The 24122-nt window shown below is 40.2% G+C and overlaps 1 protein-coding gene across 1 annotated transcript; it reads left to right on the plus strand.

Moving 5' to 3' along the window:
* Positions 1-9385: 9385 nt before the first annotated feature.
* KCNJ8 (potassium inwardly rectifying channel subfamily J member 8) lies at positions 9386-17246 on the plus strand. Its single transcript, XM_019961464.2, has 3 exons — positions 9386-9758; positions 10548-10988; positions 16174-17246. Exons 2-3 carry the CDS (start codon positions 10615-10617, stop codon positions 17072-17074), a joined length of 1275 nt encoding a protein of 424 aa, XP_019817023.1. The 5' UTR covers positions 9386-9758; positions 10548-10614; the 3' UTR covers positions 17075-17246.
* Positions 17247-24122: the final 6876 nt, after the last annotated feature.

Consider the following 24122-nt stretch of genomic DNA (forward strand, 5'->3'; position numbering starts at 1 on the left):
GTAACTTAATTCATCCTATTAACTGGCCAAGGAAGAAAAAAAAAAGGTCACTTTGGTATATGCTATAAAGGTCTCTTATGTAATTCTTCATTCCTTTTTGATTTTAAAAATATAGAAAAATTAGACTTCTATGATGCTACAGTGGATAAGAATCCTCCTGCCAATGCAGGGGACATGGGTTCGATTCCTGGTCCAGGAAGACTCCACATGCCACAGAGCAACTGAGCCCGTTCACTACAACTACTGAAGTCCGCACGCCTAGAGCCTGTGCTGTACGACAAGAGAAACCACTGCAATGAGAAGGCCATGCACTGCAATGAAGAGTAGCCCTCATTCACCACAACTCAAGAAAGCTAGCACACAGTAATGAAAACCCAGTGTGGCTAAAAAATAAAGCTTTAAAAGAAACACAGAAAGGTGGAAAAAGCACACTACCTCAAAATAACCATGTGAATTATATATTCTGGAAGCATTTTCTCAAAATCACTAAAAAGAAAAGCATGTCTATTAGCATCATTATTATTTACTATTGATCTGAAAATACCAACAAATGCAGGTTAAGAAAAAATACACAAATTAAAAATTAAATACTAATTAAAGAAGTAGCATGAAAGTTATAATTATTTTAGAAAATATTATGTTTTAAGTGTAATTAGCCTGTGCTAAATCCTTTTACACACTTGCCTCATTTAATATAAAACTCTTGAGAAGCAGATATTAGTGTCTTCATTGTATACATGTATATTTCATGTGTCTTCCACAATTTCTCAATTTAAAGAAAAAGAGACGACTCAACCGCATAATAAATTTCTGTAGATTTACAGAGAGGAGAGCATTTTATTATCCCATTTATTCTAACATTAAAAGAGGGAATTTGACATTTTAAATTAGCAACAAATACCAAATATTTCATTCTAATTTGAACCTATTTAGAAAAACAATCTTGTGAAGGCTTTTCTGGCATAGGTCATTTTTACCTAAAGGAATATTCAGGCTATTTAACAGCAGAAAAAAATCCTGGTAAATGATCACCGGGACCAGTGAGTCTACATGTCACTTTAAAACGTTCAACTTCTAAAAAGCCCTTCTGCAGCAGGCATTTTTGAAAGGTGGCAGTAAGGAGTACCCTCCTGAGAGAGTTCTGGAAAATATCAGGTTCCCCTTTCCAAGAACTGCATGAGTCACTGATTTTTCAAAAAATAGTGACGTGAAAGCTTAGCAATGGATTAAGACATTGTTGGGAATTGCTGTCTCCCTAAGAGCTTCAAAAAAGCCTATAGCAAGACAGACCTGAGGCTTCTGCAAACTTGCCTGTCTTTGGCCTGAGAATATCATGGCAAAATTTCACAGCTTGCAGTACCAGTGACAGCGTCTATTCTCCATCTTCTCTTAGAAAATGCTAGGACCCGCTTCATTTAGTACTAGCATTTTTCACCCTACCAGTAGAAAATAATTACCATGGGGAAGCTCTACTTGACTGATGAAACCACTTTTCTCTTGGAGACACTATTACAGTAATCCAGACATGCTGATTTCTTGGGTCTCTATTTTATTACCAGTATCCTGGCTGACTCGCTTTCAGTCTTGATTAAATTCAAGAGTTGAGGACATGCCAGTGTAAGTGCTGCTGGGTAGTTGGGATTCTGAAGGTTGGTGGGGGTCCCAAAAATAATACTTGAACTGACCTTTATTAAGTATTTACAACAGACCGGTCACTAAGTGCTTTGTATGGATTGTGTCATCTTGGTCTCATAATCATTCTATGAGTTTCTTAAACCTAAGTGGGCAATACATTCTCCAGGGGCATTCTTAAATGTGCCTCATTAGAAGTGTTTATACCATCTCATGAAAGATACTTCAATCTAGGGACCGAAGAAATTATTTTATTCTATCTTTCCTTCCATAAAAGCTTGGAGGAGCCTAAAATAAGGTAACCATGTGTCTCTCATGTAGTTGGATCACGGATTAACAATCCTCACTTTGAGATATTGTTCACTAAAAAGGGTTTAGGATTACGGATCAGATGTTTTAGGGCTTCTGTGGTGGCTCAGATGGTAAAGAATCTTTGCAATGTGGGAGACCCAGGTTCAATCCTTGGGTCAGGAAGATCCCTGGAGAAGGAAATGACAACCCACTCCAGTATTCTTGCCTGGAGAATCCCATGGACAGAGGAGCCTGGCAAGCTACAGTGGTAAAGAAACCGCCTGCCAATGCAAGTGACATAAGAGACATGGGTTCGATTCCTGGATCAGGAAGATCTCCTGGAGGAAGGAATACCTACCCACTCCAGTATTCTTGCCTGGGAAATCCTGTAGACAGAGGAGACAGGAGGGCTACAGTCCATAGGATGGCAAAGAGTTGGACACGACTGACATGACTTAGCAGGCACACATACAAAGAGGTCTATTCTGAACTCTGTAAAATGGCTCATCTCTGGCCCCAGTTACTCTCGTTGCTTTTCCTGCTTTCCTCTTTTTATAAATTTCAACACCACTGATAATTATAGAATGTATTACTTGTCTACTTGTTTGCTAACACCTTCCTAAGAATGCACTGGAGCCAGGGCTTTGTTTTGTTCACCTGGTTGTATATTAAAAGATAGTCATTGTTATGAATGCCCCCTTCCTGGTTCACAGATTCACACCTGTGAGCTGGCAGAAGTTTGAGGTGTTGCACATGCAAGCCGCATGGAAATTTTTTTTTCACTGATGGCTCTAATTGATATCATTGAAGAAACGGGTAACCTAATTTGGAGAGTGAGGTTCTTTTGCACATAATAGATATACATCTAAAAAAGAAATGTTCTCTGAAATCACTGGAACAGATAAGTACCAAGGGTTATATTGTCATTCCCATTTCTTGATAACTCCAAAAAGTGAGTGTATAACATGTTGTTTTGATTATTAGTTTATGTAACAGTTTTACTAAGTTGATTCCAAAGCAGTATGTTCCAAAGTGGTTTATATGAGGACACTAATAAAGCAGCAGATCAAGCAAATAGACGAACTGTTATTTGGGCTGCTAACATGAATCGTCTCCATTGTCATCTGAAGACTCTCCAAATTCTAAAATTTAATAAGGCTCAGACAAACCAAGAGTTCTAAAGTCACAAGTCAAATCAAAGGCAAGGTCATCAAACGCAAGGCCTTTACCCTTTACCTGAGATAAAAGGGAGGTTCAAGAGGGAAGGGACATATGTATATCTATGGCTGATTCATGCTGAGGTTTGACAGAAAACAAAATTCTGTAAAGCAATTATCCTTCAATTAAAAAATAAATAAAAAAATTTTAAAGGGTCCTTTCAAGGACTTCACTGATTTGTATTTAATAATCAAAGCAGCAGACAAATGGGGAAAGGATCAGCCTTTCTTGTTTGAAGTCACCCGACCAACTCTGTTTCTTAGGAGAATGAGAACTGCAGAAATCTTTTTATCTGCAAATAAAATGCACATAAAGTCTAAAAGGAATCTAACAGATGTTTACTTATAAGTAAATAGATATCCTTAAATTGTTTCCCGATTACTGTATAAATTTCTCTGGGATGTAACATGAGCAGATTCTTACTGGATTCCTAAAGTCAAGAAAATCATAAAATTTAAAGTTAGCTCTGTTCATTAGAGGTCTCCTCTAGGAGTAACGGACAAATCAGTCTTCACTCTTAAAAGAGCAATCAAGACATTATAGAACAGTTAAGAAAATTTTAAGTGGATGACAGCAAGAGTGATTAAATAAACAGACCAATAAAATAAGACTGAAGTAGTAAATATGTTCTTGAAAATTTGATTTCCCTCACAAATTTCTCAGAAGTAAATTTAAATGTTCATTATTTGGCCTATAATATGAGAAAAGGGGGATTATAGGGGGAAGAACTAGAATCAATTAATAATAGATATTTATTTAGCAGCTACTTGTGTCCACAAAGATCTCTGGGGATACAGATATATCTCCATTAGGTTTAAAAGTTGTCAAGAGAAACATAGCCGGCAAATGCCAAGTTTAAACAAGTTTCATATGTAAACAAATCTAAGTACTGGGGACCTGGAGTAGTGAGGAGAGTTGCTGAGGAAGGAGGAGTTTGAAGGGAAGAGAAGGAAAAAATAAAGAAAGAAGGGAGAGATGATGAGTAATGAAATCTTCGCAGACAGATATGGCCCCAAACTTCAAGGAGGGCTTCCCAGGTGGCTCAATTGTAAAGAATAAGCCTGTCAATGCAGGAGACACAGGTTTGATTCCTGGGTTGGATAAACTCCCTAGAGAACGATATGGCAACCCACTCCAAAATCCTTGCCTGGAGAATCCGATGGACAGAGGAGCCTGGTGGGCTACAGTTCATGGGGTTGAAAAACAGACTCAACTTAGTGACTGAACAATGACAACAATAAAGACTTCAAGGGGACCCTGCCAAGCTTCAGATTACCTAGATGGGCTATGAGAAATGGTTGTAAATACACAAAGAAGGAAAGATGAGAGTTAGAGTAAGTGTAAGACAGAAATACAGTGCTGCGAGCACTATTCCTTCTTTCCTTCATTTGACGAGTATTTGTTGAGTACCCCTTTCCAGGAGCTGGGAACAATTCCAGACACTGGGTCTGCGGTATTAACAACAAACTATGTGTCCTCATGCAGCTTCCATTCAGTGCAGAAAAATTAGAGGAAAAAAACATAAAGACTTGGTTTAAAAAATGTCAGGAAGGAAAGAGAAAAGAAAAAGAAAGCCTGTGATGCTTTTATAGTACACAATCTCCATCTGGATGGCTGCTATTTGTTTTTAGGCGTATTATTGCCAAAACTTTACTTATCGGTTTCTTAAAATTAACCTTTATTATGTGTGTTCTTAGTGCCCTTATTTTGAATTAATTTGAAGCACTGACTACTAAAAAGTACGGTACAGAGTTTATCATTCCAAAACAAGTCAAAACTTGAAACTGCGTATTTGGAAGAATTACATCTCACTAGGAAAAAAACCTGAATTCTAAATATGATTATTATCACAAAAGACCAGAATTTCCATAACATTCCGATATGGATTTGTGGCCAATCTTCTTGTAATTCTCCTCAAAAGTTCACCATTTCCCATTCAATTTCCCTATTTCTCTCTCATCGCAATGTCACAGTCCTCTGTGACTTTACCCTCCAAATATTGACTCTGGAGCTTTCTTTTTGTATACATTTGTATATTGTCTATTGACATTGCTTATTAGCCCTAGACCTCACTCCTTCTCTAATTAACACGACAGTTTCCAGTGTCCCCTCCTGCCGATTACAGAATGTTGGAGCCTGAAAGGACTCTACCTAGAAACGCAAACTTCAAAGCCATCTTAGTCGTGACATTGTACAGGAGACAGGGATCAAGATCATCTCCATGGAAAAAAATGCAAAAAGGCAAACTGGCTGTCTGGAGAGGCCTTACAAATAGCTGTGAAAAGAAGAGAAGCGAAATGCAAAGGACAAAAGGAAAGATATAAACATCTGAATGCAGAGTTCCAAAGAATAGCAAGGAGAGATAAGAAAGCCTTCCTCAGAGATCAATGCAAAGAAACAGAGGAAAACAACAGAATAGGCAAGACTAGAGATCTCTTCAAGAAAATTAGAGATACCAAAGGAACATTTCATGCAAAGATAGGCTCGATAAAGGACAGAAATGGTATGGACCTAACAGAAGCAGAAGATATCAAGAAGAGGTGGCAAGAATACACAGAAGAACTGTACAAAAAAGATCTTCACGACCCACATAATCACGATGGTGTGATCACTGACCTAGAGACAGACATCCTGGAATGTGAAGTCAAGTGGGCCTTAGAAAGCATCACTACGAACAAAGCTAGTGGAGGTGATGGAATTCCACTTGAGCTATTTCAAATCCTAAAAGATGATTCTGTGAAAGTGCTGCACTCAATATGCCAGCAAATTTGGAAAACTCAGCAGTGGCCACAGGACTGGAAAAGGTCAGTTTTCATTCCAATCCCAAAGAAAGGCAATGCCAAAGAATGCTCAAACTACCGCATAATTGCACTCATCTCACACGCTAGTAAAGTAATGCTCAAAATTCTCCAAGCCAGGCTTCAGCAATATGTGAACCGTGAACTTCCTGATGTTCAAGCTGGTTTTAGAAAAGGAAGAGGAACCAGAGATCAAATTGCCAACATCCGCTGGATCATGGAAAAAGCAAGAGAGTTCCAGAAAAACATCTATTTCTGCTTTATTGACTATGCCAAAGCCTTGGACTGTGTGGATCACAATAAATTGTGGGAAATTCTGAAAGAGATGGGAATACCAGACCACCTGATCTGCCTCTTGAGGAATCTGTATGCAGGTCAGGAAGCAACAGTTAGAACTGGACATGGAACAACAGACTGGTTCCAAATAGGAAAAGGAGTACATCAAGGCTGTATATTGTCACCCTGTTTATTTAACTTATATGCAGAGTACATCATGAGAAACGCTGGGCTGGAAGAAACACAAGCTGGAATCAAGATTGCCGGGAGAAATATCAATAACCTCAGATATGCAGATGACACCACCCTTATGGCAGAAAATGAAGAGGAATTAAAAAGCCTCTTGATGAAAGTAAAAGTGGAGAGTGAAAAAGCTGGCTTAAAGCTCAACATTCAGAAAACGAAGATCATGGCATCTGATCCCATCACTTCATGGGAAATAGATGGGGAAACAGTGGAAACAGTGTCAGACTTTATTTTTTTGGGCTCCAAAATCACTGCAGATGGTGACTGCAGCCATGAAATTAAAAGACACTTACTCCTTGGAAGGAAAGTTATGCCCAACCTAGATAGCATATTCAAAAGCAGAGACATTACTTTGCCAACAAAGGTCCGTCTAGTCAAGGCTATGGTTTTTCCTGTGGTCATGTATGGATGTGAAAATTGGACTGTGAAGAAGGCTGAGCGCCAAAGAATTGATGCTTTTGAACTGTGGTGTTGGAGAAGACTCTTGAGAGTCCCTTGGACTGCAAGGAGATCCAACCAGTCCATTCTGAAGGAGATCAGCCCTGGGATTTCTTTGGAAGGAATGATGCTAAAGCTGAAACTCCAGTACTTTGGCCACCTCATGTGAAGAGTTGACTCATTGGAAAAGACTCTGATGCTGGGAGGCATTGGGGGCAGGAGGAGAAGGGGACGACAGAGGATGAGATGGCTGGATGGCATCACTGACTTAATGGACATGAGTCTGAGTGAACTCCGGGAGTTGGTGATGGACAGGGATGCCTGGCGTGCTGCGATTAATGGGGTCGCAAAGAGTTGGACACGACTGAGCGACTGAACTGAACTGAAAGTAGGCACTTCTGGTGTTCTCTAATCAGCTTCCTTCCATGGCTTACCACTACCTCCTAAAGACTGTCCAGACTTCTTTTTTTGAGCATTTAAGGCTGTCTGGTTTTTTGGTTTTTGTGGGGCTTTTTTTTAGGTATCAACACGGTTTTCAACTTTATCTTTCCCATTCATTGACTCAAAAGTATTCTTTGAGCCCCTCTGATGTTTAAGCTGTGCTTGAAGGTTGAGTCACAGCCCTGCTCTCTAGCAGCCCTCAGTTTCATGGACTGCAGGGAAGAGTGGAGAGGGCATGGGACAAGGACAGGAATAACTCCTAAAGTGTTCAGAGTGGTGTGACAGAGGTTGTTCAGGGAGCACTGGACCCACACATCCAACCCCGCTCTTTTGCCTACCTTGCTGCATCAATGCTGATTACTTTGTTACTAAAACATGGCTCACTCTTGTCAATGCTCCCTCACACTCTTCCTTCCTGAGAAAAGTGGAATGTCTTTTCTCAGTTTTGCTCCTAACCCAAATATATCTGGTCTTTCAAAGACTAGTGATCATGTCCTACTCTTTTCGACCCCATGGACTGTAGCTCACCAGGCTCCCTGTCCATTGGGATTCTCCAGGCAATAATACTGGAGTGGGTTGCCATGCCCTCCTCCAGGGTATCTTCCCAACCTAGGGATCAAACCAGTGTCTCCTGCACTGCTGGCAAATTCTTTACTGCTGAGTCACTGAGGAAGCCCCTCAGACTAGATCAGATGCCAAATAATCTATGCTGATTTCTTTCCTTAGTCTTCTAGTCTTAATATATCTTGATTAGTTCTATTTCCACTCACATTCTAATTATATCCTTACTAGTATTAGAGTTTATTATCAAACCCATGTCTCTTACTACAACTGTCTATCTCTTAAGAACAGCAACTGTGATTAGATATATATATATATATATATATATATATACCCCTTGCCCAAATAGGTATTTGATGAATGTTATCCCAGCTAAAATAACAGGGAATAAATTGTACACCAAACAATTGCAAAATGGAATAATGAGGGGATTAACTGTACAATTGGATCCCCACATTTGTAGTAAAACTACTACACAAATTACTGTAAAAATTCACAACAGTGGAGAACAGAGCTACCACTAATAGACTAGGATCCCCAGGCTTGAAGGGGTTAAGCAGGTCTATCCACTAGGAGGAAAAAACGATTCTTCATTTGCCTTCATTAAAGACTAATTTTAGGTCTCTTGGTAATTAAATGAACACATTGTTTATGCTCCATACTGCTTTCTGCTCTGAGTCTTGGAAAATACATGAAATTTCCAAGAATTAAAGTTTCCATTAACACAAGTGCCAAATCAGGAGGCCTGACCTGTGGGAGAAAGCACATTTGTCTTTGCTGGCTCCTTTTCAAAAAGCTATAGAAAGATATTTACTATATAACCTTTCTTGTGCACAGTTGCTCTAGTCTATCATCAGGACATCTACACAAGAGGGAGAAGCTGCAACATTTCAGAAAGCCACCAATTACTAAAGACGACGGTTTGAGTTCTAAAGTGTTGACAGCAGTCCCTGTTCAGGATAAAAATTTTTTTATTGGAAGAGACTTTGAGTGGGTTTTTTTTTCTTCTACTTTTTTTTTTTTTTTTTGGTCGCAGTTGTGTGTGTGTGTGTGTGTTATTCCCTGAGAACCAGCTTTGGCTGGTGAAGAAATATACAAAGTGGGTTTCAGAACATCTTCTACTTGGATCATCCCTACCAGACGGAAATTTAATGTAAATAATCACATGTGCACATAGCCCGGACGCCTCTGAAGAATATTTGCTGATCTCTATCTCTGGTTTTACTCGATCTGAAGTAGCATAGTTACCTACCCAGGTTTAAAAAAAAAAAAAAAAAATCTCTTTACGTCAATGCACTCGAACTCTAAATTCTCTCCTCTGCGCTGGGAGCCTTTCAAATTCATGCTGGCGGCAGGGGGTCTCGGCTACTGGAGAAAGAGCCGGTTCTACAGGCCCCGCCCTTCCCCGCCGCCCCTCCCCCAGGCTGGTTCGCTAACTCTCCCGGACTCGCCTCCCCCCGCCACCCCCTCCCGCCCCCATCTCGGAATTTCGGCTGCCTCAGAGGGCTGGCGCGCGTCAAAGCCCGAACTGGGAGACTGATTTGTGGAGCATCACCCTCAGCTCCTCTCCCCGCAACCCCTCCTCCACCCCCGGCAGCAGCCCAGGGCCAGAGCCGAGCAGGGGGAGGGGGAAGAGCGACAACCATCCCCCTTCCTCCAGCCCGCCCCAGTGGGTGCAGATTCAATTGCACCTTTTATTACTTTAACTCTTCTCCCTAGGACACGCGGCCCCGGATCGGTCCCTTCAGCAGTCGCAGCTACCGTTCCTGCACACGGAGATGGGACAGCAAGGGACCTGTCCGCGGCCGGCCGGCGAGTGCGAGGACTTGCGGCCGCCCAGCCAGCGGCCCGGAGTCTGTAAGTTTCAACACTCCTCCGGGGGAGGGGAGGGGAGGCTGAGTGCGTACCCGCAAAAGATTTAAAAGGTTGACAGCGTCGGAGGGATTTTCGGGGCACATTCTTTTAATGAACTCTTTACGCAGTGGGCAGGCTGTTATCCGGGTTTTTCCTGCAGCTTGTATGGTTGATCCCATTGTCATAAAGAAGTTCAAGTTATTACATTATGAGTTCAAATGGAAATTTTTTTTTAAAATGCAACTCATACTTCTTTCAAATGTAAAATACATCTTCGTAAAATTACATAGCACACTGCTTATTATTTTGCCGAGTTATTTATACTGTGCAGGAGTGTCTACGGCCTTTTCTTTGCCTACTTCTAAAAATAACAGAAAAAGAATTCCCTCTCTCTACTTTTAATATTGCTACATCATGTGAATAGTTTACTAAATAGATCGTGATACCAAGCTGGCCTCAGTTTTCCTCGCTGTCGCGGTGCGCTTGGGTTTTTGCAGTAATCTACAGACGCGGGTAATCTCAGAATTACCATTAAAGCTGCTGTTTACAGGAAGGCTCCTGATTTTAACTAAGGTTGTGCCCTTAAGTGTTCAAAACAATAAGGACTATTAAAACAGTTCTGGTTCAGACCAAGTAATTTTCCCGAGATCTAAGAACTCAAGCACTATAAGATCATACCTTTAGCTTTGGACTCCACCTGTAAGATATAGACACACCCCTCCATGCAAGTTCGGAAGAGTCGAGGAAGGGTGGTGGGGTGGGTAGTTCTTAATCTTGGTTTCCCTCCCGCAGGACGGGTCTCGAGGGAAGGAGAGGCAGGTCGCAGACAGGTGCCTAGGCTGGCTATGGTGACGGGACCATGTTGGCCAGGAAGAGCATCATCCCCGAGGAGTATGTGCTGGCGCGCATCGCGGCGGAGAACCTGCGCAAACCGCGCATCCGGGACCGCCTCCCCAAGGCCCGCTTCATCGCCAAGAGCGGGGCTTGCAACCTGGCGCACAAGAACATCCGGGAGCAAGGACGGTTTCTCCAGGACATCTTCACCACCTTGGTGGACCTGAAATGGCGCCACACCCTGGTCATCTTTACCATGTCGTTCCTCTGCAGCTGGCTGCTCTTCGCCATCATGTGGTGGCTGGTGGCCTTTGCCCACGGGGACATCTATGCTTACATGGAGAAAAGCGGGATGGAGAAAAGTGGCTTGGAGTCCACCGTGTGTGTGACTAACGTCAGGTAAGAAGGCGTCGGGCTGAGGCGGGGTGGAAGGCAGTACAGAAAAATAGATGAAATTGCCCTTTCTGTCTTCTCTTTGTTTTGTTGACAGTGAACTAAAGACTTTATTTTAGTATGTTCAGAAACAAAAAAATAAAAACATAACAAAACAAAAACCGAATCTGATGTATTAAAATTTTGGGGGGGGTGCAGCCTTGGATGAGGAGGCTTTGAAAATGTAGTTTCAATTCCTTGGGCTAGCCTTGAAAATATTATACTGGTTATTTAAAAAGGATTTCACTGAGTGCCTTCCTCAAAAAAAAAAAAAAGCACACATTTAGTTGTCCATCTGAAAAGCTGCTGTCCATAGTTCCAGTATCCAAAAGGAAATATCTCTGATCAACAAAAAATGTTGTGCAAATGCTAGTAATGTTCCATGACTTCTCTTCCCATGACATTTTCAGAAATAATGAAAAAAATTAGGAAAACACTGGTGGAGAGGGGATCTAAATTTAAAAAATAAATCTACCAGAAATGAAATAAATATTAAGCCCTTCTTTATCAAGATGATCTTGAATAGCTGATTGCCTGCTTTAATTCCAAAATTAAAAGTTATGTTAACATTCGGAACTAGAAAAAAGCTGATCTTTGATAGAAATTGGTGCAAATGTTTGATGGAAGAGATTACGTAGAAGTGATTCAACATTGTGGTTTTCTCTAAAAGTTTTAGTAGGATAGGAAGGCAGTTCTTAGATTGCCCTGATTTTTTTTTCTTACATCATAAATATTTCAAAGATAAGTGAATTTGGTTTCAGTGATTCTCTTCTCATATTTTCACATGGCCTAAGAACATTTACTTGGGGGTGATTTGTCTCTTAATTTTTTTGTTTAAAGATGGAAAAAGATAACATCAATTGCAAAAATATTCTTCCTGCATAGAAATATTTGTAATAATACTAGCAATTTTTCCAGGACATTTTTTGAATAATATCCCAAATTCACAGAATTCATAAAACAAAGCAACTTGAACAGGCACCGTTCTGTCAGGAAACTGGAAAGAATAAAACCTTTGCTGATCCTGAAATGTGAAATTAGCATACCATTGCAAGAAGCAGAAACCCAGCCTGTACACTTGCCCATTCTTCCCTTCCCTGACTAGTTGCGATGCCAGGTTATCAAAATGGGCATGTAATATTTGTCACAGAGATCACATACCACAGATTTCAGCTCAAATTTTGAGGAGAGCCAAATTGAATTGATCCATTGCCTTTACCATCGAGTTAGATAATATTTTCTTGACTTAAACTTGTCACAAACTATTGTCTCAAAGAAAATACAGGGAAAGAAATGTACGTGATCATCAGTATACCAAATATAAAGGAAACAAGATACTATGTTTAACAGATATGTATAGGTCAGATATCATTATAATATTTCTCTTTAAGAAATTTATTGGCACTGCTATGGTGAATCATTTTCCTATCGAGGTACACTTTTAATAAACTTGAAGTAGACCCACATAAAATGAGATAAAAGAAACAGACATAATAAACCTTGAAAAATAAATGACAGATTTTATTCACAAGATGAAAATACTGGCTTTCCTTGTGGAAAAACTCATTAGGCAATTGATTAAAGGTATGTCATTACAAGGGAGATATTTTCAGTGATTTTGTAAAATAACTTGACAGAGTGCTCTGGTTATTAAAAGCTGTTTTACTGCTAGCTTTTATTGTTCAACAAGAGGTGTTTTGAGGTATGTTCATTCTTCTGATGGATTCCTGCTGGTGTGAACATTCAATTCACTGTGAGAAATAGTGTTGCAGATACAATGAAAGAAACTTGATTTTAGCAGTGTGACAATTTTAGCATTTTATTTATTCATTTTTAATTAGATGACTATCTAAACATTTTTAAACTTTTTATTGAAGTTGATTTAACTTTAACATTTTAAATTTTACTTCTTACCTAAAAAATATTATTGAACATCTTTTAATGTTAAAAATCTTACTGGTTTTATTTTAATATTGTGGTACTATGTATACTTCAGTGCAATAAAAATTTTAATCATAACCAACTGTACATAATACTTTTTCACCAAAAAAAAGTAGAAACAGAAAAATTTCTATTTTTTCCCCAAAGGATATTTAAAACATGACTAATAATATGTCTAATTTGTTTGCATTTCCTTTCCTTTCATAAGTTCAGTGTCCCACCTTGTCATCAAAACTGAAAATAACTTATTATAATGAACATTTTCTAGTGTATCCAAATAATATTTAACATTTCTCCTTCTAGGATGGTTCACCTTCCCTTTCATGTAATGACTTTCTAACATTAGTCAGAAAGTAAACCAACGTATTTCTTCTTCTTATTCAACCTAACTCCCTCTGTAGCAGAACAAACCAGAAGCTAAACACTTCCATCTCTTGAGGTTGTTTAGCACAACAGGTGTTCATTAAAAGGCTGAGTCTTGCACCATATAATGTTTGGAAGCAAGTTCTTTCATAAATAAATAACATACACAAATCGCATATGAATAGTCTCTTAAGCCATTAAAATGAAACATCTGGGCATATCACTGCTCCCTGAAGCATGTATGTTTGTTTAGTTGCTAAGTCGCGTCTGACTCTTTTGTGACCCTCATGGACTACAGCCTGTCAGGCTCCCCTGTTCATGGGATTTCCCAGGCAAGAATACTGGAGTGGGTTGCTGTTTCCTACTTCAGGTTGTTATTTCCTACTTCCTGACCCAGGGATCGAACCTGCATCTCCTGCAATGGCAGACAGATTCTTTACCACCGAGCCACTGGGAAAGCCTGAAGTATGTATTAAGTGAAAGTGAAGTCGCTCAGTCGTGTCCTACTCTTTGCGACCCCATGGACTGTAGCTTACCAGGCTTCTCAGTCCATGGGGTTTTCCAGGCAAGAGTACTGGAGTGGGGTGCCTGCCTTCTCCATGGGATCGAAGTATGTATACATTATCAGAAATCAGTGTTGTGTCCGTGCCCCTTCTCTGGGGTCTCTTCTTATTCTTTGCCATGGTTTTGGTTTATACAGTATATCTTGTTTGTAGCTAGTGCAAAAAGCAATCGTTGTCGTTTTCCATGAATCTTTTTAGCAACAGAAAGGATAAAAAAGGCACTTTTTCATTTAAAAGTTAAAGGAATCATCTGCGACATCAACTATGCTTCAATTAAATAAAAAATAAAAATCCCTGATTATGAGCCTAGTAGAAAAAAAAAATCATCTTATGTGTGCTTGCTTACCATTCATGGTGTCCCACCAAAATATAGTGTGTATATTCAGAACCCAAATATTTAAACATTTTGCTCACTCATTGTGTGTGGCATTAAGAAACAGCTAATGCTTTGACAGTTAACCTATCATCTATAAAATTAGAGAAGTTTGAAATTGGAGTGGAGGGCAGACATGACTAACACTGTTTCTATTAAGAAGCCACAGCAGTAAGGGTTATGTACTTAAGTGAATAAATTAAAGAGAAAAATGACCAAATGTGGTGCTTCTCAACTGGGGAGATAAATCAGAATTATCTGCAAGCTTTTCAAAAGCCTTGCGCAGGTCCACCCTAAACTACCAAATCAGTGTTTACACTGTGATCAGGAAGAGAAGCACAGTTTGAAAAATCTTCCCAAGAAAATCCTGACACATGTTGGCCCCTTCCTTGTGTCTCTTTCAGAAACTAGGCCAGAAATGAGAGGATTTGTGTCCTTATTAATTATGATCTTGACATAGTCACTTAATAATCTTTACCTCAAATCCTTCCTGTAAAAGCATCAGCATTCTCTAGATCACTTAGAGAACAAAATGAAACAATCAATAAGAAAACATGTTTGGTTCCAAATAGCACAGCATTCTTTTTTTATTTAAAAATACTAGTATTTTGAAGGACATGTTTTGTACCACTCTTTTGCACTGTGCTTTCTCTATATAAGGTACATAGTGTTCACTAATGAATATGATTTTAAAGGTTGTAAATAATAAAAAGTTCACTCAGCACTCAGTATGTTCCATATAACTTGAGTCACTTAAACACAGCTTGGCAATAAATAATAGACATTGGCTTGAAGGAGTTTAACAAAATAAACTATGCCTTTGTGAAAGTGAAGGGCTTCCCTGATAGCTCAGTTGGTAAAGAATCTGCCTGCAATGCAGGAGACCTGGGTTCAATTCCTGGGTCAGGAAGATCCCCTGGAGAAGGGATAGACTACCTACTCCAGTATGCTTGAGCTTCCCTTGTGGCTCAGCTGGTAAAGAATCCACCTGCAATGTGGGAGACCTGGGTTCGATTCCTGGGTTGAGAAGATCCCCTGGAGGAGGGAAAGGCTATGCTTTCTAGTATTCTGGCCTGGAGAATTCCATGGTCTGTATAGTCTATGGGGTTGCAAAGAGTCGGACACGACTGAGCCACTTGCACTTTCACTTTTCACTTGTGAAAGTGAAGTATTTCACAATGATACACGCAGATAAGAGAGAAAATGAACAAGTGCTTGTGTTTAGAATAGGGCATTTGATACATTAAGTTGGCTAGTGTTTCCAAAAGTATTTAATAGCCTTTGGACATGAACAGGTGAATGGATAAAGAAGATGTAGTATACACACACACACACACACACACACGCAGACATATACATATATAATGGAATATTACTCGGCCATAAAAAAGAATGAAATAATGCCATTTGCAGCAATGTGGATGAACCTAGAGATTCTCATACTAAGTAAGCCAGACAGAGAAAGACAAATATCACGATATAGCTTATATGTGGAATCTAAAAATATGATACAAATGAACTTCTTTACAAAACAGAACTAGTTTCACAGATGTAGAAAATCAGGTTATGGTTACCAAAGGCGAAAGGAGGGGAGAGGAATAAATTAGGAGTTTGGGATCAAAATATACATACTACTATATATAAAACAGATAACCAACAAGGACTTACTGTATAACATGAGGAACTATACTCAATATTATATAACCAATAATGGAAAAGAATCTGAAAAAGAACATATATAACTGAATCACTTTGCTGTATACCAGAAAGTAACACAAAATTGTTAATCAACAATACTTATGAAAAAAAATTAGCCTTTGAAAGAAGAACATGAAAAATTCAGCTTCATGTGTTATTTCATGATTCAAAAATCTGAACTGATGGCACTGTTTTCTGATCTCATTCCTTACAGGTCTTTTACCTCTGCTTTCCTCTTCTCCATTGAAGTTCAAGTGACAATTGGATTTGGAGGGAGAATGATGACTGAGGAATGCCCTCTGGCTATCACAGTCCTGATTCTACAGAACATTGTGGGTTTGATCATCAATGCAGTCATGTTGGGCTGCATTTTCATGAAAACAGCCCAGGCTCACCGAAGGGCAGAAACCTTGATTTTCAGCCGCCATGCGGTAATCGCCGTCCGAAATGGCAAACTGTGTTTCATGTTCCGCGTTGGGGACCTAAGGAAAAGCATGATCATCAGTGCCTCTGTGCGCATCCAAGTGGTCAAGAAAACCACGACCCCAGAAGGCGAGGTGGTACCTATTCACCAACTGGACATTCCTGTTGACAACCCACTTGAGAGTAATAACATTTTCCTGGTGGCCCCTCTGATCATCTGCCATGTGATTGACAAGCGCAGCCCCTTGTACGATATCTCGGCCACTGACCTGGCCAACCAAGACCTGGAGGTCATCGTGATTCTAGAAGGAGTGGTCGAAACTACTGGCATTACTACACAAGCTAGAACCTCCTACATTGCTGAGGAGATCCAGTGGGGCCATCGCTTCGTGTCCATCGTGACCGAGGAGGAAGGCGTGTACTCTGTGGATTACTCCAAATTCGGCAACACCGTGAAAGTAGCTGCTCCAAGGTGCAGTGCCCGAGAGCTGGACGAGAAGCCTTCCATCCTTATCCAGACCCTCCAGAAGAGTGAATTGTCCCACCAGAATTCTCTAAGGAAGCGCAATTCCATGAGAAGAAACAATTCCATGAGGAGGAACAATTCCATCCGCCGGAACAATTCTTCCCTCATGGTGCCCAAGGTGCAATTTATGACTCCAGAGGGAAATCAGAACACTTCCGAATCCTGACAGCAAGACAACCCCCAGAAAGTCTTTGATCCGCTGTTGAAGAGTTTCTGCAGGGCATGGACATTGCACTGGAGCTGAAACACAATAGTTTGTCCTTGTTTATCTTATTACACTAAATGATACGCATATTCCAACAGCAGCACTTTCTGTGTCAATAAATGGTAACTCACAAGGTGGAGGGTTCCTGTCTTAAACTTGCTTCACCCTTGCAATATCACCCTGTCACCCTAAGTGATAGGCTTAGGTTATGCAGAAGAAATGCTCTCATTTCTGTCCACTTGAAACACAGGAATTACACGAATAGTAATAGACCTTGAATATAAAAGTGGATCAAGAAATGATACTGCTTGAAATGCTTAATGGGTGACATCACAGATGTCTGTTTCTATGGTTCACCCTGGAAAAGGGATAGAATGGGCAAGAGGACCCCAAACTGTGTTTTTCCTATCTCCTTTTCCCTCTCTTTAAAACTGCACCAGGTAAAAAGCTTGAGGCAAAAACTGCTTGGTTCCTTTTTTATTTTTTTGTTTATTTTGCTGATTAATTTTTAAATATTGGATTGTATTTATTCCTCAAATTGTATATTATGAGGAGAAATAGTATTAGGAAAATTGCACTTAAATGTTAGGCAGGAACATCTGTGAAATTGGAAAACAACAACTGAGTTCAATTCTAATCATGTTCCTACATGAACATAATGGAATCTAACTAGAAACCAAAATTCCTATTCTGTTAAATCAGCTTATTGCAGTGTAAGGCTTGATGTTTCAAAGCTAGAAATCACCCCACAATATGATTGATGAATGAAAGTTCCTGTTAACTTCTCATTCAGGCTCTTGAAAACATGAACAGAAACTTGCTAATTTATTTTTGGATTTCCCACAGAAAAACTGCTTAGCTCTAATCACTTCTAAGTAGATTCTGTTCATTCACTTGGTTCTTCATAGTGACCTCCAGAGGTTTCTTTGTCCCCTTCATGGCCACCTGTTGGCAGAACCAGGCAAAGAGCTTTGGAGAACAGCTAAGAACATTCCTGTCTCACTTAGGACTGAATTCCCCAAAGGGACATCTACTTCTTTTGGCTTCTCACTTCTTAAGAGCCTCCATTATAGTGAATATTTTATTAAAATATTTTCTTGTATTCACTGTAGTTTTGCAGTTTCTCTTTCACAAAATTATCCCTAATGAAAGCTCAAGGAAAAAAAACACTCATTTTTAGAGTCATGAAAGAGACATCACACAGTGTTGATACTCACCTCTGAGGGTCCCTCTCTTTGAGATCTGTTATTCCAAAGGAACTATGTTTTTAAAATTTCATGTTGATTTCATTTCATTCCAAGTTTTGGAATGTTCTATGGGCTTCCCTGGTGGCTCAGATGACAAAGAATCTGCCTATAATGTAGGAAACCTGGATTCGATCCCTGGGTTGGGAAGATTCCCCTGGAGAAGGAAATGGCGACCCACTTTATTCTTGCTTGAAAAATCCCATGGACAGAAGAGCCTTGCAGGCTACGGTCCATGGGGTTGCAAAAGAGTCAGACACAACTTAGCACCTAAACAACAACAAATCTTAAACAAAAGACTCATGCATCTAACCAGATGAATGGAAATTGTTTCTCAGGTTACCAAGTTAATCATTTCTAAAAAATTTTAACGACTCCTTTGAATCCCAGACTTGTATACCAAACAGGTACTTGAAGCTCCACTGGGATACCTAATACACATTTAAAAGTTACCATTTCTAAAACTAAAGGTTTCATTCCTACTAGCAAAACCTGCCCCCCTCCCACAGCCTTTCTTCCAGTCACTCAGGCCAAGACTGGGAGTCCTACTTTACACCTCTCTTTTACATCTCACATATTCTCCATTAGCAAAATTTCATCCAGAGTATGACAAGTTTTCTATTGCCTATCTATTTCTATCTCTATTGCCTCCTTCAGTCCAGTCTGGGTACTCATCACTTAGTATATAGGGATGCAGTATACCAGTTGCTAGTATATTGAAACATTTCTATATAGTTTGCTAAAGAAAAATCTACCTTAATAAGACTTAGCCCACCAATGATTATGGAGTTGAATATCAGACCTCCTGGCAGTTCTGAGTTAGATACAGGTCCCCCATTCCCATCCCAGGGCGTTTGAACAGACCCAGAAGGCAACCGCCACACCAGCAAGAACATGCCAAGTACTTGCCTGTTGCTCCATGCTGTGGCAGCTCCACGTTTGTAAATGTGACACAGGCTGTGGAGCAGGTAATGTCCTGACATAAGTCAGTGAGGCTGAGATGCAGGATTTCTGAGGCCAGGTTAGCCCTGGCGCCCAGGGGCAAATCAAGCAATGGAGTAGGAATGTTTTCCCCAGCCACCTTCCAGCTGCAACCAAAGACTGGTGCCAAGGACCTCATGGCCATCAGTTTCATGGGGAAGTCAGTGGAATTGTCTGATGGGGCCCATATAGCAAGTCATGGCTCAGACGGGGACATCATTTAGCTAGTGATAGCCACATCAAACAAAAGGTCACATCAATTTCTGAAAATCCACAAATGTTTTAGAACATTGCAATGATTTCAGAAGCTATTTTTGTTGAAATATATTTAACTGGCTAGGCAGTTTGAAAACTACTTTGTTTTAGAAAATAAGATTCTTTATGTGTGTAAAAGTCACTCAGTCGTGTCCAACTCTTTGTGACCCCATGGACTATACAGTCCATGGACTTCTCCAGGCCAGAAAACTGGAATGGGTAGCCTTTCCCTTCTCCAGGGGATCTTCCCAACCCAGGGATCAAACACAGGTCTCCCACACAGCAGGTGGATTCTTTACCAGCTGAGCCACAGGGGCAGCCCAAGCATACTGGAGTGAGTAGCCTATCCCTTGTCCAGTGGATCTTCCTGACCCAGGAATCGAACAGCAGTCTCTTACATTGCAGGTGGATTCTTTATCAGCTGAGCTACCAGGGAAGCCCCCTTTATGTGTATGTGTGTCTATAATTTTGACTTATGTATTGAATTTAGACATTATTTGATATTAAATATTTAGATTCTTTACTTGCATCCTAGTCATCCTATAGCAGCCACAATATTCTTTTACATCATATTACATCATGCCTCTGCTTAACACCCGCCTATGGCTTTCCATTTTTCTAAAAATGAAAATAGAAACTCTTCCCAGTGCCCATAAACCACTACATCTTATTGCTACCTCTTCCCCTGGAGCATTTCCACTCCACTGCAGTGGTCTTGCTGTTCTGTGAAACAGAGCCATACATACCTTCATATCTTGAGTTTACTTCTCTGGAACATTTCTCTAGAAAGCATTCTGGATCTCCCTCTGTGATTATTTAGGATCTCTGCTCTAGTACCATCTCATGAGACAGTGCAGTATAGCGGTTAAGAAAAAGAGACTCTGCAGCCAGACTCTCTTGGTTTAAATTTCAACACTTATCATCTATGAGGTCTTGACAAAATTAATTTTTTGCACCTCATTTTCCCCATATATAAAATCAGAATGATCAAATACCTACTGCATACGTTTTTGTAAGAACTAAGGGAGCTAATGTGTATGCTGCTGCTGCTGCTAAGTCGCTTCAGTCATGTCCGACTCTGTGCGACCCCATAGATGGCAGCCCACCAGGCTCCCCCGTCCCTGGGATTCTCCAGGCAAGAACACTGGAGTGGGTTGCCACTTCCTTCTCCAATGCATGAAAGTGAAAATCGAAGTCACTCAGTCATGCCCGACTCTTCACGACCCCATGGATTGCAGCCTACCAGGCTCCTCCGTCCATGGGATTTTCCAGGCAAGAGTACTGGAGTGGGTTGCCATTGCCTTCTCCCCAGAATGCTGCTGCTGCTAAGTCGCTTCAGTCATGTCCGACTCTGTGCGACCCCATAGACGGCAGCCCACCAGGCTCCCCCGTCCCTGGGATTCTCCAGGCAAGAACACTGGAGTGGGTTGCCATTTCCTTCTCCAATATGTATAAAGGACTTAAAATAGTTTAATTCACTCACAAAAGACAAAAGCTTGAAATGAAGGACTGCCTTGAGATTATCTGGATTCTTAGTAACTGTCTAATTCAAGGCATTATATTTTCTCAGGACAGAGGAAAAAAAATCTTTGCAAGATGAATCTGCTCTCTTAAAAATTCTGCAGCAGAGACTTTATACCTGCCCAATTCAGTTACTTTTCCTGATTCTTGGATACCTACCTACTACCTGTCATCAAATAGTATCACGTGCAGAATACTACAACGTGTAAAGACTAACATTTTACATACAGAAGACGTTTCTGGTTTCTTGTATCTATCATTCATTTGTTCATTCACTAATATATATTGAACTTATACCACCTCTGACATTCACCGTCTGGCGAAAATGACTGTCTTCCTTTTCTTTATGGAGGAGTAGAGATTTATAAGCAGGGTAGATGCTGATTCTGTACCCAAGTACTCTGAGATGAAAAGTATCAGGAGAGAAAAACTGGCTTCGGCGTCAGAATTGGAAAAACCAAACCTGAGGCCTACCCTTGGTTACTGGGCAGGCGTAGAAAGACAATGGAAGATACAAAGCTTTCCACAGATAGCTTTGCAGGGAGGTGGGTAAGAAAAGAGAACACTGCTCAATCTTAGGACTATCATTTTTTCCTGCTCTAACTTATCCCAATCCCACAATTTTATTCAATTTCATCACTTTCCACTTGACTCAAGACTTTCTCTGAGTAAAAAATCCTCTTCCCCTAGATAGATTTCTAACTATCTTGCCAAGTGTTCTGACAGTCAAGTGTCTCAGAACCAGCAGTGACTTAAAGAAATGACCTCAGTTCCCAAAGTCTAACTCCCAGGGAAGTTGTTATGCATGCAATGCTAAGTTGCTTCAGTTGTGTTCGACTCTTTGCGACCCTGTGAACTGTAGCCTCCCAGGCTCCTCTGTCTACGGGATTCTCCAGATTTGAATACTGGAGTGGGTTGCCATGCCCTCCTCCAGGGAATCTTCCCAACCCAGGGATCAAACCCACCTCTCTTATGTCTCCTCCTGCACTGGCAAGTGGGTTTTTTTTACCACTAGCGCCACCTGGGAAGGCCAGATGTTATCCACTTAGTAAACATGGGCACAGCTTTTCCCTCTCCATTGGTTGGAATCATCTTTTTATTGTTGCTCAAAGATTTGGCATTTATGGAACAAAAAATTTCCTCACTGATAATAAAATAATTACAGATAAAGAAGAAAGAATGAAAAGATATCTCTTGGGACTCCCATCCTCAACTTCTGTCATCTTCACCATGTCACAAGTAGAGGCAGAACTGAAAATCGTGTCTCCAAGGACCAATGCATTAAAATAACCATAACAAATCCTACAGGCTGTTTAAGAGGAAACCCAAGGGCCACGCTCTTCCCATGATCTTTATGCACAGTTCTCATCAATGGTGATGGGAATTCCCCATGGACCTAGGAAGGAAGTGACTCTAATTACACCCCCTTGATAATTTCCTGCACAGATTCAAGTTCACGAAAAATCTTAATCAGCCTTCAACTTCAGATCAAAATACTACCTCAGAACCTGATTTCATTTTAGGGTGTTTCATTTGTACTCATTTTCAACTGTGTTCCCAGTTCTCATGGAGATTCTGTTGGTTGTACTGTATGATACCCCTCCCCTAACTCTAATACTCTTGGGTTATTTAATTGAAACTCTTATTTTTCACAGTGTTTATTTTAATCACTTGAGAAAACAAAAATGTTAAGGCTGAATTTCCACATACTATTGGACTACTTCAGTTTGTTTTGAATAAATACTGAAAAAGTGGAAAATAAAATTGTTACCTGTAAAGCTGAAGTTAAAATATACTTTTTACTGAAACTCTACATATTAGCAGATTTTTCAGAAGTTTTCAATTACTTGCCATTGACTATTGAAAAAAGTGTACATTTTTTAAGCATGATAGTCCAGGGTCTTTGCAGTTTGATTCCAAGACACTTTACAATCTTGTTCCCTAAACACTTCAAATAGTGCAGTGTGTAAAATACTACAAGGCATAACATAAGGGCTTCAAGTTCACTATTTCACTCATATTCTGTCTCCCATACAAGTCTAAAAGTCTCTGAGGTTGAAGCTCTGCTTTATCTACCAAAATTATTGCTTTTACAAAGCCTTCCCAAGTCCTCCATCTAAATTACTTCTTCATCTCTGTAATTTGTACCTTTGTTGATTGGTTATTTCATAATAACTGGCTGTATATCATATATAACTTTTTGATATCATATACACCTCTCCTCAGATTGTCTTTTCCCCAGACTATTTATCACCGTGCTTGCCTGAAATAGATGGTGAACAGCCTGATCGTTATCTACTCTAAATCCTCTCTTCCTTTCTTTCACAGCAACAGAGTTGTTCGGTTAGAGCTACCACATTTTCCTGCCTCTAATGCTGTTAGCTGTGGCCAAGGGCCTGATTTGGGGCCAATGGCCTGTGAATGGAAGTCAAATGGGCCACTTTCCATTCTTGATTTTAAAAACCCTGATTTTAAAAACCCCGTTTCTGTACCTTCTTTCCCCTCCCATGGACCAGACACACATGTGGTGGAGACCAGAAGGGACCAGACTGATGATGTAAGAAAATGTGGTATATGTGAGTCTGTGTATGGGTGGGTGTGTGTAGGAACATTATTTTGCCATAACAAAAATGAAAAAATAAGCAGAGTGGATGGACCTAGAGAGTATTATCCTTAGTGAAATAAATTAGAGAAAGACAAATACCATATGATATTACTTACATGTGGATTTGAAAGAAATACAGACGAATTATATGCAAAACAGAAACAGGTTCACAGATAACAGAAAACACACCAGGGTTTGCTGGTGAGGGGAGGGAGGAGGGTGCAAATTAGGGGTAGGGGATTAAGAAATACAAATCACACAGGAATTTCTTGACAGTCTAGTGAATAGGGCTAAATGTTTTCACTGCGAGGGCCTGCGTTTGATTCCCTGGTTGGGGAACTAAGATCCACAAGGTGTGTAGTGAGGCCAAAGAGAAAAAAGAATGCAAACTACTATGTGTAAC

The sequence above is a fragment of the Bos indicus genome, chromosome 5 (genome assembly GCF_029378745.1).
Source record: "Bos indicus isolate NIAB-ARS_2022 breed Sahiwal x Tharparkar chromosome 5, NIAB-ARS_B.indTharparkar_mat_pri_1.0, whole genome shotgun sequence".
Lineage (NCBI taxonomy): Eukaryota > Metazoa > Chordata > Mammalia > Artiodactyla > Bovidae > Bos > Bos indicus.

What these genes read in the sequence shown, in the direction of transcription:
- KCNJ8 (XM_019961464.2), top strand. Translation starts at nt 10,615, where the DNA reads ATGTTGGCCAGGAAGAGCATCATCCCCGAGGAGTATGTGCTGGCGCGC. An exon ending in GTGTGTGTGACTAACGTCAG is followed by an intron (nt 10,989 to 16,173) that starts GTAAGAAGGCGT and finishes CATTCCTTACAG; the next exon opens with GTCTTTTACCTCTGCTTTCC.